Below are 13,634 nucleotides of genomic sequence, written 5' to 3' on the forward strand. Positions count from 1 at the left end.
GTGTGTCTCTCTGTCTGTCTTCCCCGTGTGTCTCTCTGTCTCCCCTCTGTGTCTCTCTGTCTGTCTTCCCCGTGTGTCTCTCTGTCTGTCTTCCCTGTGTGTCTGTCTGTCTTCCTCGTGTGTTTCATGGTCTTCTTAAAAGAACACCAGTCACTGGATTTAGGATTCACTGTAAATCACTGTGAGTTCATTTTAACTTAATTATCATCTGTAATATATAATCATGCTAATACAATTATTATATATAATTATATCTGCAGTGTATATTTGTTCCCAAAAAGATTGAAAAAGATCACATCCTGACATTCTGGGTAGACATGAATTGGGGGGCGGGGACACTGTTCAATCCACTGTACTCCCCAAGAACAAATTTGACAGGTAGTTAGAGCTTGAAATCAACCTTCTTTTCTCTCTTGTCTCTGGGGTGTGTGGTTTCATCCAGGCGGTGGCAAAATGATACCTGTTGAATGTCAGCGACTGACACATCTGGGTCAGCTGTGCCGAGATGTGGTTACCATGCTTTGTTAAGGGCTGCTGAGTAGCACAGCTGGGGAATGACAGAATGCTGTCTGACAGAATGCAACACTCCCTTTCTGGGTCTGGTTCAGCCTAGTGCTGGGTGGCTCTCAGCCTGCAACCACCTGTGTAGGTTTTTCTGCCCTGTATTGTAGGCATGGGAGAAGCACAGCCCGCAGACTTGGCTATGCACAGAAACGGCAAAGGTGTGACAAATGGGAAGCCAGGTCAAAATAATTATGTGCTGCTAAGTGTCACGGAGAGAGATTTTCCTTCCATATTTTCTAGGCCATAGGCAGCCCGGGGCCAGAGTTTGACACGTTCACTGAGATGTAACTCAGCTAAGAGCAGAGACGACAGGGTTTATTCCCCTTCGAGCTGATTTTTATCTCTTTCAGCACGATGAGTGTGCCAGTTGGCATGGCGTGGGGGTGGGGAATCTGCTGCCCTGGTTTCAGTCACATCCTGTTTTAGTTCTTTGACTCTGAGAACCCTGATATTAGATGAAAATGAACGGTCCTCTGTAGCAACCCCCTTTCCCCATAGAGCACTGTTCTCAACAGAAGCAAGAGTGATGTCCACTGTGTCTTCCCAGACCTCAAACAATATCTAACTCCTAGCATATAGAAGGCAGTGTCAAGAAAGGTATCGGGAGTATTTTATGCTAAATTTAGCCTTTAAGTGAACACCCTGCCCTCCCTACCCCACAATGGAGAGCTTTCTATGGATCACACAGAATCTTTTTTTCTGATTATAAAATAGCTGCCTCCTTCATCTGTCAATGCTTCCAGATTCTTCTTTATTGCTAGCTATTGATATCCATCATGTTATAACTGCTAAGTCTTTTAAGTCTTTTTCTTTCCCAGATTGACTACTTCCTAATCCTTCAGCCATTCATAAGAACATAGAATACAACTCTGGGCATTGCTGTGACCAAGACACCAGGTGCCACCGTCCCTATTAAAGTTATCAGAATGTGGCGCAACCAGGGAGAGACTGTTGGAACGTGGCCTAATTGAATCTGAATGTCCTATTTGGATTAATTCAGCCTAAATTTGGTAGCCACATTGGGCTTCTGGCTTGTAACAAGCTGATGGGGAAGCCCCAGATGACCCATCCTACCCCCCCCCGCCCCCACGGGAACTGTCCTCAGCTGGTCACCGCCATCCACCTTGGGTGTGTTTGTTTTGGCCCATAGTTCTACTCCCGATGTCACCTCAGACTTATTTGTTGTCACTTCAGTTTTTTTTCCTTGTGGTTACACAGGACAGAGCCCAGTCAAGAAAGCTATGTGTCATATTATGCTAGATTACTTAGATACTTCACAGAACTTTTTCTGTGGTCAGTTGGGGATTATTTCTAAGCAAGGTATGATTTTCTGTTAGAAAGAAAAGTCTTCCTTTTTCTTCTACCAAATCCTAGTAATGAAAGCTAACATCTGTGGAGTGTCTTTAGTGTTCCAAGAGCTGTGCTAAGAGTTTTACATGGCGTATTTTATTTAGTCTAGTTTAACCCGTTTGTCCCTTTTACACATGAGGGGACTGAGGTTGGGAAAGATTCAATAACTTGTCCACAGTCACAGAGCAGTCACCCCAGGGAGCTGTGACGGAAGACCCAGACACGGTACTCGGTTGCTCACAGCTGCTGGGCGGCCTTATTGGCACTGAGTAAACGCAGGCTGGGAGCCCTGGGAGTAGTTTGCCAGGGCTGCTGTGACAAAGCCGCATGACTGGGTCGCTTAAAACAACAGAAAGAGATTCTCACAGTTGTGGGAGAAGCCAGAAGTCTTAAATCAAAGTGTCCACAGGCCATGCTGCCCTTGAAGGCAGAGGAGAATGCTTCTTGCCTCTTCCAGTTCCTGGTGGTTCTAGAAGTTTCTTGGCTATTGGCTACATCACTCCAATCTTTGCCTCCATCTCCACGTGGCCACTTCCTGGCTTTGACTTTATTGTGTGTGTCTCTTACAAGGACGTTTGTCAGTGGGCCCATAGCTAATCCATCATGGTCTTATCTCAAGATCCTTAACTCCATTATAACTACAAAGACCTACAGACTCTGGAATATACACATATCTTTCTGGGGACCACCAGTCAACCTACTGTACACACCTCTTCTCTCCAGCTTCTCTCCACACGTGCTAATTCTGGCTCCCTTCCTATAATTTTGATGGGGAAAAAATGGAAATGTCTTTGATCACTGCGATTAGCATGTTTTGTGCGTGCTCGTGCTGCAGTGAACACTGTGGCACAGCCAGTTAATGTCTGTTGATTTCTACAGAAGCCAGTCACATAAACCTGTAACTTCTTTTTTTAAAAAAACCTCCTAGATGTTTTGGTGTTTAAGTCTGTTTCTCCTTCTATTGCTTCCAGTGTCGACCCAAAGAGGATTGTCGCCAAGAGCACACGTAACAAAAAGCAAAGGACAACAACAACAAAATCCTGTTTTTCACATGTGGAAGTTGTGTATTTTCATTTCAAATGCTGTGATGCCATAATCTTTTACCTAAAAGTGAAATGATGAGCTTCCCGAAATTGTGCCTCTGATAATGAGGAAAACATTCTCCTTCCTGTTTCAGTCCCCTCTTACCTACAATGTTTTTGGAGGACTTTATGATAGAAAATTGATTTTATATATTTTGGAACCCCAAGTTGGGACAGCCAGGGTGTGACTCAGTGAAGATGGGAAGTGATAGCATCGTTTTTTTTCCTGCAGAATGAGGGTGGGACTGTGGATGCCTGAAGTGTGGGGTCACGTCTCATTTCCCCAATTCCTCCTTTCTCTTTCACTCACTTCCTCTTTCAAGTTTGTTTTTCCACATTAGTGGATAAAACAAGAAATTGGACTTCTTTTCTCCCCTTAAAAGAATACTTTAGTGCCTTTCGTATTCCTCCCTAGCCTCTCCCTGTCTGGAGCTGCTGCAGTGTTCTTTTAGTAAACAATCTGAAGTGTCCTGAAATCGGTTTCAGCCTCCTGCCCTTTTGGGTTGGGCTCGTTCCTGGTTGTTCCTTTGGGTCTCAAACTTTGGCAACTTCCCTGCGTGCTTTGCAAAAGTAGCAGGCCCTTTGGCGATCAAAAGATATTCACCACAAGATCCTGATGTAGTTAAAAGGGGAAAATCAAAGGGCCAGAAATGATCCCATTGAGCTCTGTCAACTGTCCTCTCTACATGTATGTCGAGTAAGACGACCTCACCTCTGTGGTCGCAGCCAGAGGAAACCCAGTGCTTTTTGCTTCTGTAGAAATGATCAATAGACATTAACTGGCTGTGCCACAGTGTTCACTGCAGCACGAGCACGCACAAAACATGCTGATCGCAGTCATCAAAGACATTTCCATTTTTTTCCCATCAAAATTATAGGAAGGTAGCCAGAATTAGCATGTGTGGAGAGAAGCTGGCAGATGCTTGGAACACATAGATTAAAGAAGGAATAAATTTGCTTGGTTGATGAGTTGGGGGGCAGGCTAGGCATGCTGGAACCTCTGAGCCTAGAACTTTCCAACCTTTCTGAACCTGAGGCTCATGTGCTTCTCTGATAATCACATTTGAACACTGCCGTCTATCTGTAGCAGCACTCGGGCTGTGAGTCCCACGGCTGGAGAGCCTGGGGTGCCCTTTACGGCGGAGCTTCTGAGCTGTTGTGTTCTGATTGTGCCTGTAAAATCAAAAAATTTCCATCTTGCGTTGGCAGGTCTGAAAGCAGGAGATGAGATTCTTGAGATCAATAATCGCGCTGCAGGCACCCTCAACTCATCTATGCTCAAAGATTTCCTCTCGCAGTCCTCCCTGGGCCTCCTGGTGAGGACCTACCCTGAGCTGGAGGGAGGAGCGGAGCTTCTGGGGAGCCCACCCCACCGAGTGGACGGCCCTGCGGACCTCGGCGAGAGCCCCCTCGCCTTCCTCACCAGCAACCCAGGTATGTCTGTGCAGGATACTGGGGACGAGTCTGAGCTCAGTCTAGCCCCGAGCTGGGGAGTTGGTCACAAGGCTTGCACATTTCAGTGGACTTCCTCGGTGTGGCAGGCCGTATGAGATGTGTGACTAAGATGGGCTGATAACCACCCCATGCTTCATGTTGAAATTCAAAGGGGCAGGGAATGTTTTTCTCGTGGAATAATTACAAATCTACCTGTCATCCATGGAAAGCCTGATTATGTCTCTGCTAGTTGTCACTTTGGAGAAAGGTGAGTGGTTAGAGGATACTGCCTGTTGGCCGTGGATAGAGATGTGGAGACCCAGAAGCATGGGAATCACACTGGATGCTGAGACCCTGAGCCCTACCTTGCTTTCCCCATCACCATCCCCCGACCACCAGCCACCCTCCCCTTACCATGTCGGGGAAGGACATGAGCCGCTAGCCTGGAGTGGAAGTGTGTGCAGTGCTTGTTTGCTCTATTTGTCTCTGGGGCTTTTCCAACCCAAAGTCTGGAGTTGAGCCCATCAGTGGCACCCCCTGCCCTACTCCACTTCTTTCCCCCTGCCTCTGGCATCCTGGGCTCATTCGAATAAAAGCCCCTTGGGTGCCACCCGCCCTTCTAAGTCTTCCTGGGGGCCCCACAGAGTTAACTTCCTCCTCTGGACCCCCGACCCTGTACATGTGACTTGCATGTGGCCCTAATCATATTACACAATTCTTACTTGCATGCATCTCTTTTTCTCCGGCGTTTGTTCCCTGGGACTGGGTTTGTGTTCCTTATCTTTGTCTCCCAGGCTCTTGGCACGTGGTTTGCTACAGAAGTGACCCATTCTTGTTCAGTGAAGTGAGTGAACAGATGACCAGCATAGATGGTTGTCCCTTAGCTCTCCATGACTGGGTTCCAGGGTTGGGTCGGTTTAGTAAGTTAGGGTTTTGTAATTATTTTCTCTTGTCAAAGCTTGGGCTGAAAAGAGAGAGAGACTTCTGTTTTAAAATCTGAGTTGTGGATAGCTGGGTGTTCTTTTCCTGCCCTTGTTGCTCTTCAAATTATTTTCTGGAGCTTTGCTTGTTGAGGAGGCAGAAACCCATGGTAGTTCGTTCTTTTGATCTGTGGCTCCTTGGAAGAATTGCATGTGCTGAAGCTTCAGAAAATTGATTGTTCTTGGTGGTTGTTTGCGTCCTTGGCTCATTATATCATTGTGGTACCACAGACCAATCAAATTTTTAAAAAGTGGCTGTAATGAGTTGTGTCCCCTTAATAATGGAAAATCCAGACTAGCAAAGCTATTATTTTGTGTGACCACAAGATGGCAGGCTAGATCCCATAAAAATCATTTCAGAGCCAACAGCTGTTTCTGAAATAGGGCTGCAAGTGAGACATTACCTTAGGTTAGATTATTTAAAAGATTTAATAAATTTGAACAAGTATGCTTTTGGCAGCATGTGTTTTCAATTTTATTTGTTTCTTTTTTCTGTCTGAGCTCTTCCTCTGGGTTATAGATATAAAACAGAGGTTGGCAAACTACAACCCACAGACCAAAACCAGCTCATTGCCCATTTTTGTAAATAAAGTTTTACTGGGACCCAGTCACATCTGTCCATTTACATCTTATCTCAGGCTGCTTTCCTACTGTATTGGCAGAATATTGAGTAGTTGTGACAAGGACTTAAGGTGTGCAAAGCCAAAAATATTGGCTATCTGGCTCTTTATAAAGTTTGCTGTCCCCTGATGTGTGAGGACAATTGCTCATGAATTTATTCCTTGAAAACATAGTCACTGTTAATATTTTGGTCTATTTCTTCCTTTTACAAAACTTCTGTATATGTATACGTACATGCATGTGTGTGTTTGGGAATTTATTAAATTTTTAAATTAAAATGCATTTGTATGTATATATCTGTTTTAGAAAAATCTAAGTATCTATGTAAACACAATTGCTGTCCTGTCTTTTCCCTGATAGACTTTGAGACTAAACAGGCCTTTACCCCCTATTTCGTGTCACTGCTTTCTGACAAGACCTTTGGAAGCTGTGTGCTACATCCACTGAACCTGCTATCATTTAAAGTACATTAAAACTGCAGTTCTGAAATCATCTTTGGAATATTTGTTCATTCCTTTGTTTTTTCCTAATTAAACGGTCATAACTTGGAAGTGACATTTGTTAAGTATTTACTCTGTCAGCCGGGCATGGTGACTGTGATACAATTTTGTCCTCCAATTTACATTTTAGTGTAGCATTTTGTTTTTTAATTTCCTCATGCTTTAATATTTGCAGTGGGTAAATTAGGAAATCAACCTGATTTAAGAATAAGGCATGAGAGTAAAGTTGTAGTATTGGTTTTCTATTAAGGGTTCTTAAATTACAGAATTAGTAAATTCCAGAAGAATTCTCCAGTACTGGGGGCAAGTAGCAGCCCAGGTGGACCAGCTGGAGGGAGAAGTCGCTCAGGCTCCCTGCCTGGGTCTCTGCCTTCTCATTTCTTCCGCTTCCCAGCCCCCTCGTAGCAGGGGAGGCGAGTAAACAGGATACGGTAACATGAAGGATCGCGCCATGACGAGGCAGACAGAAAGCAGGGTGCACAGACAGCTGCAATTAAAATAGAAGAGAAAACAGCTGAGAAAACCTGTACAATGGCAGGTGGACTATAGCCTTAGTCTAAATTTAGAAGTAACTAAAAATAAGAAACATCCTGAGTGGTGGTTTGAGGCTTGCTGCAGCACCCTTGTTAAGGTGGATGTTTGGCAACCCTGTACTCCACCTCAGTCTGTGACAAGTGAATTGACTTGTCTGATAGGCAGGCTGATGGATTCTACCTTGTTAGCCAGGGATGGGGCCTTGCACTTGTTATTCTGTCTATTTAGGAGGCTAAGTCAGGATTTTGAGGCTGCAGTGAGCCATGATCGGACCTCTGCACTCCAGCCTGGGTGACAGAGAAAGACCCCATCTCTTAAAAAAAAAAAAAATCATTAGCATGAATTACACCTTGTTTATATGTTACTTTCCCAAATGGAAAGAAATGCATTCTTCAGTCTAGACTGCTGAGGTCCATGACTCACTTCGTTGTGATGGGGTCTGGGTATGCATTTGTTGTGGTGGTTGCTTGAAACTCCTTGGTGATTCTGATGTGCAGCTAAGGTTGAGACCCACGACCTTAGGTCACCCACTCTTCCTGGTTATTGATCCTCTTTTTTTCTGTCTTGGTGGTGATACTGGTGCTGACCACTGCCAGCGCTGGAAGAGAGGGAGGGCTCTTGATTTCTGTGCAAGAAAGAATCTGAATACAGAGTCACACATGAAACAAAGAAATGTGTTAAAAACAGAGTACAGAAGGCCAGGCGTGGTGGCTCCTGCCTGTAATGTTAGCGCTGCGGGAGGCCGAGGCAGGAGAATGGCTTGAGCTTAGGAATTTGAGAACAGTTTGAGCAAGGGCAAGACCCTGTCTCCACTAAAACAGATAGAAAAATTAGCCAGGGCTTGCGATGCAGGTCTGTACTTCCAGCTGCTTGAGGGTCTGAGGCAGGAGGATTGCTTGAGCCCAAGAGTTTGAGATTACTGTGGGCACTGTAGCCTGGGTAACAGAGTAGGAGTCTGTCTCAAACAACAGAAACAAAACCAGGTACAAGTATAGTATATTCTCAGGGGTGGTGGAAAGCAGACGGCTCTAAGAAGCAACAGTGCCACCTCAGGGTTAGGGGCTGTCCTTTCATGCTAATCCCTAGGACGCTAGCTGGGAGTGGGATATTTATAGGTTTTCTGAGAGAAAGTCCCTAGAACCAGGAACCCTCCCCTTTCTTGAACATATAGGGTAACTTCTGGGAGCCATGGCAACTTTCGTAAACCATCATGGCGCTGGTGGGTGTGATTTTTACTGTGTTAATCAGGGTAATTCGTTTAGGGACACTGTCACCTCAACCATGCTCATGCCCCAGTGAAAGGAATTCCCCCTTGGACCTTAGGTAAAGATGTTGTGGCTGAAGTAAAATGACTCCCAGGTTCCTGCTGGCTACATTGACCTTAGCTGAGTGTATTCACCTTCGTGGAGCTTCCTTCTCCGGCCTTCTCCTCCTGACCCACCCTGACCACCTGTAGGTATCTGGCTCCTGACTCAGGGGATGGTGAAGTAATTGGACGGTGATGGAGACACGCAAACCTTCCGTGGTTTGTGGATTACATTTTCCGATCTGCTTCCCTGAGACTGTCGTGGTGAAACTCTGTTAGGTGGTCCTAGAGTTCGTTCTCCGTTCTCATGTTCCGTGATTCATGACAGAAGCCCTGTGGGTGTGTGGCCGTGCTGCTCATGCTGGAAGGCCAGGGTGTGCCCAGGGAGCATCTCCCTTCAGCACTCCAAGGCTCAGTTTCCTGTCCTTGGCCATCCATAGGCTCTTGTTACAATCTTACCAGAACTACTTTCTTTTCTTTCTTTCTTTCTTTTTTTTTTTTTAAGCATTTGTTTTCATATATACTGGTAGGAAAGATGTCTAGGACAAAAAAATAGTTAGTTCCTTTGGTGGCTGGTAGTGTAGAAAGTTCCTTGGAGTGAAGGGGAAGCTGGTGTAGGAAGTTGCAAAATTATGTTTGTGTGAGGTTTCCAAACAGTCCCTGGCATGTTCTTGTGTGATTTATTTTGACTGAATCCAGCACTATGAACATTTGGGGCCAGATAATTGTTTCTCGTGGGGAGCTGTCCTGTGCGTCTCCGTCTGGCAGTACCCCTACAAGGCAGTAGCACGCGCCCGCCCCCGAGTGCTGCCAGATGTCGCCCAATGTCTGCTGGGCGGCAGAATCTCCCGGTTAAGAACCACTGGCCTGGTTTATTAGAAGGCACACCTGTTTCACCCAGTTAGGGACATTTTTCAGTGAACATCTGGATGGGAAAGCAAAGCAAATCTAGATCAAAAATAATTTCTTTAAGGTTTGTAAAGCGTTCATTGAAAGAGTGCCAACACTTAATACCCCTTTTATGATTTTTTTTGTTCTTTTTGAAAGAGGAGAAGTTAATGCCAGTACATAAAAGCACAAAACTACCAAACTACAGCTCTTATGCAAGTTGTAAGAATCCTAGCTCAGGTGGCATCATGAGTGTCTCTCTAGATTTCAAACGCCTGTGGCTCTCTCCTAGTTCTGTCGTTAAGGCTCATGTTTATTTTATTTTTTGGTGAGTGCAGCTCTGCTGTATTGTCCTAGAATTCCAACGTACCAGTTGTGGCAAAGCAAGTGTCTCGGTTTGTCTTGGTTTTACAATACAAGTGCCAGCTCCCTGAGGACGGAAGATGCTTCTCATTTGAAAAAATAGTTATTCGTGCAGTTGAGCTGGAGAAAGCTAAGGGTGTATAGCTCACGCTAGACCTGTGGCATGTTAAAGACAATCACGGCCAGTGTTGCCAGAGAGTCAGCCCCCTTGACAAGCCTCAGGACCACATCTGTGCTATGCTCCATGGAAGCCTGTGGCCTGTGGTCGGTCAGCTGCCCCTCCTGCAGGAAGTAGATTGAGCAGTGTTTGTTGAACAGGAAAGGCCTCTGTGATAACTCTGAAAGTCCAAGGCGCCTCGATTCCCTGTGAAGAAGTAAGTGCCAAGCCTGGACAGCCGCCTGTGTGGTTGGGATGTGTTTCTGTGCAGTACCGTGAAGCACGAGGTTCTGTTCTGGTCAGATGCTCCGTGGAGAGTGCCTGGATTTGGATTCTGGAAACCGAAGGCAGCCGGGCGGCGGGAGGGTGGGGGATAGCAGAGCAAGAGGAACCGCACAGATTTCTCTCCCCACAAACAAATATGGGCCAGGACTTCCGATTCTCTGACATCTCCCCGATCACTACCCGGCAGCACGTGGTCCTCTGTTTGTCCATAACATTGGGAGTTGCGTGTGCACCTGTGAGCTGTTGGGGCACACTGTGCACCAGGGTGACATGCTTCTGGTCACCCTGCACACGGTCTGTGGGTGGGGGTGAGGTCTGGATGACACCCGTCGAATCGTGTATGTGTGTGTGTGTGTGTGTGTAAAGAAAAAATGCTTTGGAGATTAAGAGGTTCAATATTTATATTTTTAAAGATCATTAATGTACCTTATATTTCTTTCACACCAAGCTGATAGAAACAGTGAGGCCTTAATCTACAGCTTTGGGGGATTTTAACATTTCTGTGGGAGGCACAGATGCTGAGCTTTTGTGAAATTTGGCAGGAAAAGAAGTTATTTGTCTAGCAAATTAAAGTTGTCATGTCTCCCCCCTTTCCCCTGGTGGTGTATGTTTTGCTCTCTTCACTTCTTCGTTGGTTGCTCTGTGATAGTTTTGGTTTCTGAGCTTTACTGGAGGAGCAGGTGTCTCTACTGACCTCACGTGTTATGGGTGTTTATGTGGAATTCTTATAAAATGACTGAAAATCAAAATCAAACCATAGCCTGAGAATTGAATTCCAGCCAGGTATCTTTATTAATAGGCTATGTCTAACCCCCTAACCTCCTTCCTCCCTCCTTCCCTCCTTTCCTTCCTTTCTTGGCTAGAAAAAGAAGTTTTATTGAGCAAGATAAAGGTTTGCAGGTATACCTACAGGTGTAGACCTACAAGATTCGCTTACCAGAGATGACAAACAGGCCCCCATTGTTGCAACAGTGAAAAGCCACAAAGGCCCTAACCTTTCTCTTGGAAACCTCCTCCTTCACTTTTTTCCCTTCAGAAATTAAAACCAAGACATGAATAAGGGCCTTTTAATAAATTGCTGTTATGATTCCTCTTTGGAAGTGTTTGGATTGGAGGATCTGCTCAACACACATTGTTAATACAATCTCATGAGGCAAGAATTATCTTTCTTCTCTTAAATTTAAGTCCCAGCTGGACTTGAATGCAGCCAAAGTGGATGTGTCTAACCTGAGTAAACAAAAGGTCAGTCCCCATGTAAACTCACTCTGATGTGTTCGTGCTGCCCGAATCTCCTTGTTGTCTGTCCAGCTAATGGTGTGTGAGATGTGCCGGCCGCAAAGGCTTCCTCAGTCCCAAGGACATTATTGTGATGTGGAAGTGACTTAAAAGGCAAAGAAATGATTTTGCCTGTTCTTAGCAATGAGCTTCATTTACAGCGGCATTTGAGAATGTCTGAGTGGGTAGGCCTATACCTGTAGGTATACCTGCAAACCCTCCCTGCGGACAGGGGAGGCTGAGGCTGCCTCGTCTCTGGGGCTTCGTCTCTTTTATTTTAGCCCTGCCAGCCCTGCCAGGCAGTATGCAGGTACCAGGATACAGAAGGCAGCTTCCCTGGCTCTGACCGCTTTACCTCCGAGCTGTGCCTTTGGCTTCCTCCTCCTTCTGATGGTTAGCAGAGCTGTGTGTTGTGTGTTGTTTCCTGGGGAGTAAGTGGGGGCAGCAGTGTCCAAAAGAGGTAATTCTTCCAGTGTCTGTTGTTAGGGAAAAATCTCCCGTAGTGAAGGGGAAGCTGGGGTAGAAGTTGCAAAACTGTGTATAAATGGCATTTCTAGAAAAATCCTTGACAGTGTTGTGATGGTGTTCAGAGAACTCCCTGAGGTATGAGAGTGAGGAAATTTCCTCTCCCACCAGAATTCCCTGTCCTGCCACGTTGGTGTCTCTACTCAGCTTTTTTTGTTTTGGGAGACAGAGTCTCACTGTGTCGCCCTGGGTAGAGTGCCCTGTTATCAAACAGGCATCAAACTCTTGGGCTCAAGTGATCCTCTTGCCTCAGACTCCCAAGTAGCTGGGACTACAGGTGTCCACCACAACACAGCAGTGGCTAATTTTTCTGTTTTTAGTAGAGACGGGGCTCTGTCTGCTCAGGCTGGCCTCGAACTCCTGAGCTCAAGCAATCCACCCACCTTGGGCTCCCAAAGTGCTGGGATTATAGGCATGAGCCACCGTGCCCAGCCGCCCCTTAGCTTTCTTGAAGTGCACCACTGTCAATTCCTGCCTTTCTGGCTTTCTTTGGTCACTAAACTTCCCCAATCACTTGTTGGATATCTACTGTTACATAACAAAAGACTCCAAAACAACCGTTTTATTCACTCATTGTTCTGTGGCCCAGCAGTTTGGGCGAGGCTAAGCTGGTTGGTTGTTCTCTTGTCCTTACCTAGAGTCTCTTATGTGGCTCTGTCATTGGTGGCTTGCTGGGGCTAAAGGGTTCAAGATGGACTTACTCCCCAGATTAGTGATTGGTCAGCTGGGTCTCTGCTTCTCAGGCCTCTCATTCTCAGGAGGTTAGCTTGTGGTTTCTTTGTGTGGCAGATTCAGAGTCCCCAGGGGTATAAGACCAGAAATTGCAAAGTCACTCGAGGCCTTGGTTTGGAATTCACATCTCATCATTTACATCTCATTCTGTGGTCAAGGCAGGCCAGGAGGCCAGCAGAAATTCACGGGGTAGAGAAATAGACACCAAGAAGCCTGTGCTTAATGAGATGGGAGGAACCATCACTGTCATCTTTGCAAACTGTCTGCCACAAACTGCATTGCCCTTTCTCTTTCTGACCCATTTCAGTAAGGGTAGAAAGCACGACATAATGAGGTTTAAAATACATATCTATGCCTTAGAATCGGATGTGACTCCAGTTACTGATTTGTATCATTTTTATTTTAGATGCTAATATTTTGCTAGTTATATGTTTTGAAGATGACCTTTCTCAATCTGTGACATGTTTTTTTTCACTTATGGCAAATAAAAGACTAATTTTAATAAAATCTGATCTTTAATCTTATATGATGTATACTTTTATCTATTTTTAAAGAAAGCTTTCTTTCCCCCCAAGGTAACAGACATTGTCTTGTATATGTTTCTGTAAAAGATTTATAGTTTGTGTTATTCACAGTCTGGCTTCTACCTCCATCGTGCTGATTTTTATGAATGATATAGGTTAGGATTCAATGTTGTATTTTCTCTATGTGGGTGATATACAGTCTTAGCATAATTTATCAAATATTCTGTTCCTGTCTCACTGATCTGTGATGGTCCATCTGCTGTGTATCACACTTCCCGACTGACAGTGGTTCAACTTCACATTTTTCAGCCTTATGATGTGTTTTTCAGAACATGAGTGGATGTAAGTTGAGGAGCACCTGTATGGCAGGGCTGTTTCTGCATCCTCGGCTCTCTCGGTCTGTTCTTTTGGCCTGTCCTGCACTGATTTATATTACTATAATTTTATAATGTATTTTAATATCTGGTAGGGAAAGTACCTCAATCTTGTTTTTCTTTTCTAAAACTATTTTTGA

The 13,634-nt window shown here is 45.2% G+C and overlaps 1 protein-coding gene across 7 annotated transcripts in view; it reads left to right on the plus strand.

The window, feature by feature from the left end:
- The window catches only part of TIAM1 (T cell lymphoma invasion and metastasis 1), a 368,684-nt gene that overhangs the window by 303,241 nt on the left and 51,809 nt on the right, over positions 1-13,634 (plus strand). For all 7 annotated transcript variants that reach the window (XM_023517428.1, XM_023517430.1, XM_023517429.1 and 4 more), the window contains one exon: positions 4,206-4,430. In XM_023517428.1, coding sequence (XP_023373196.1) covers positions 4,206-4,430 — 225 coding nt within the window. The remainder of the gene's footprint in view (positions 1-4,205; positions 4,431-13,634) is intronic.

This window comes from Otolemur garnettii, unplaced genomic scaffold (genome assembly GCF_000181295.1).
Source record: "Otolemur garnettii isolate 467f Iridium unplaced genomic scaffold, OtoGar3 scaffold00111, whole genome shotgun sequence".
NCBI classification, from domain to species: domain Eukaryota; kingdom Metazoa; phylum Chordata; class Mammalia; order Primates; family Galagidae; genus Otolemur; species Otolemur garnettii.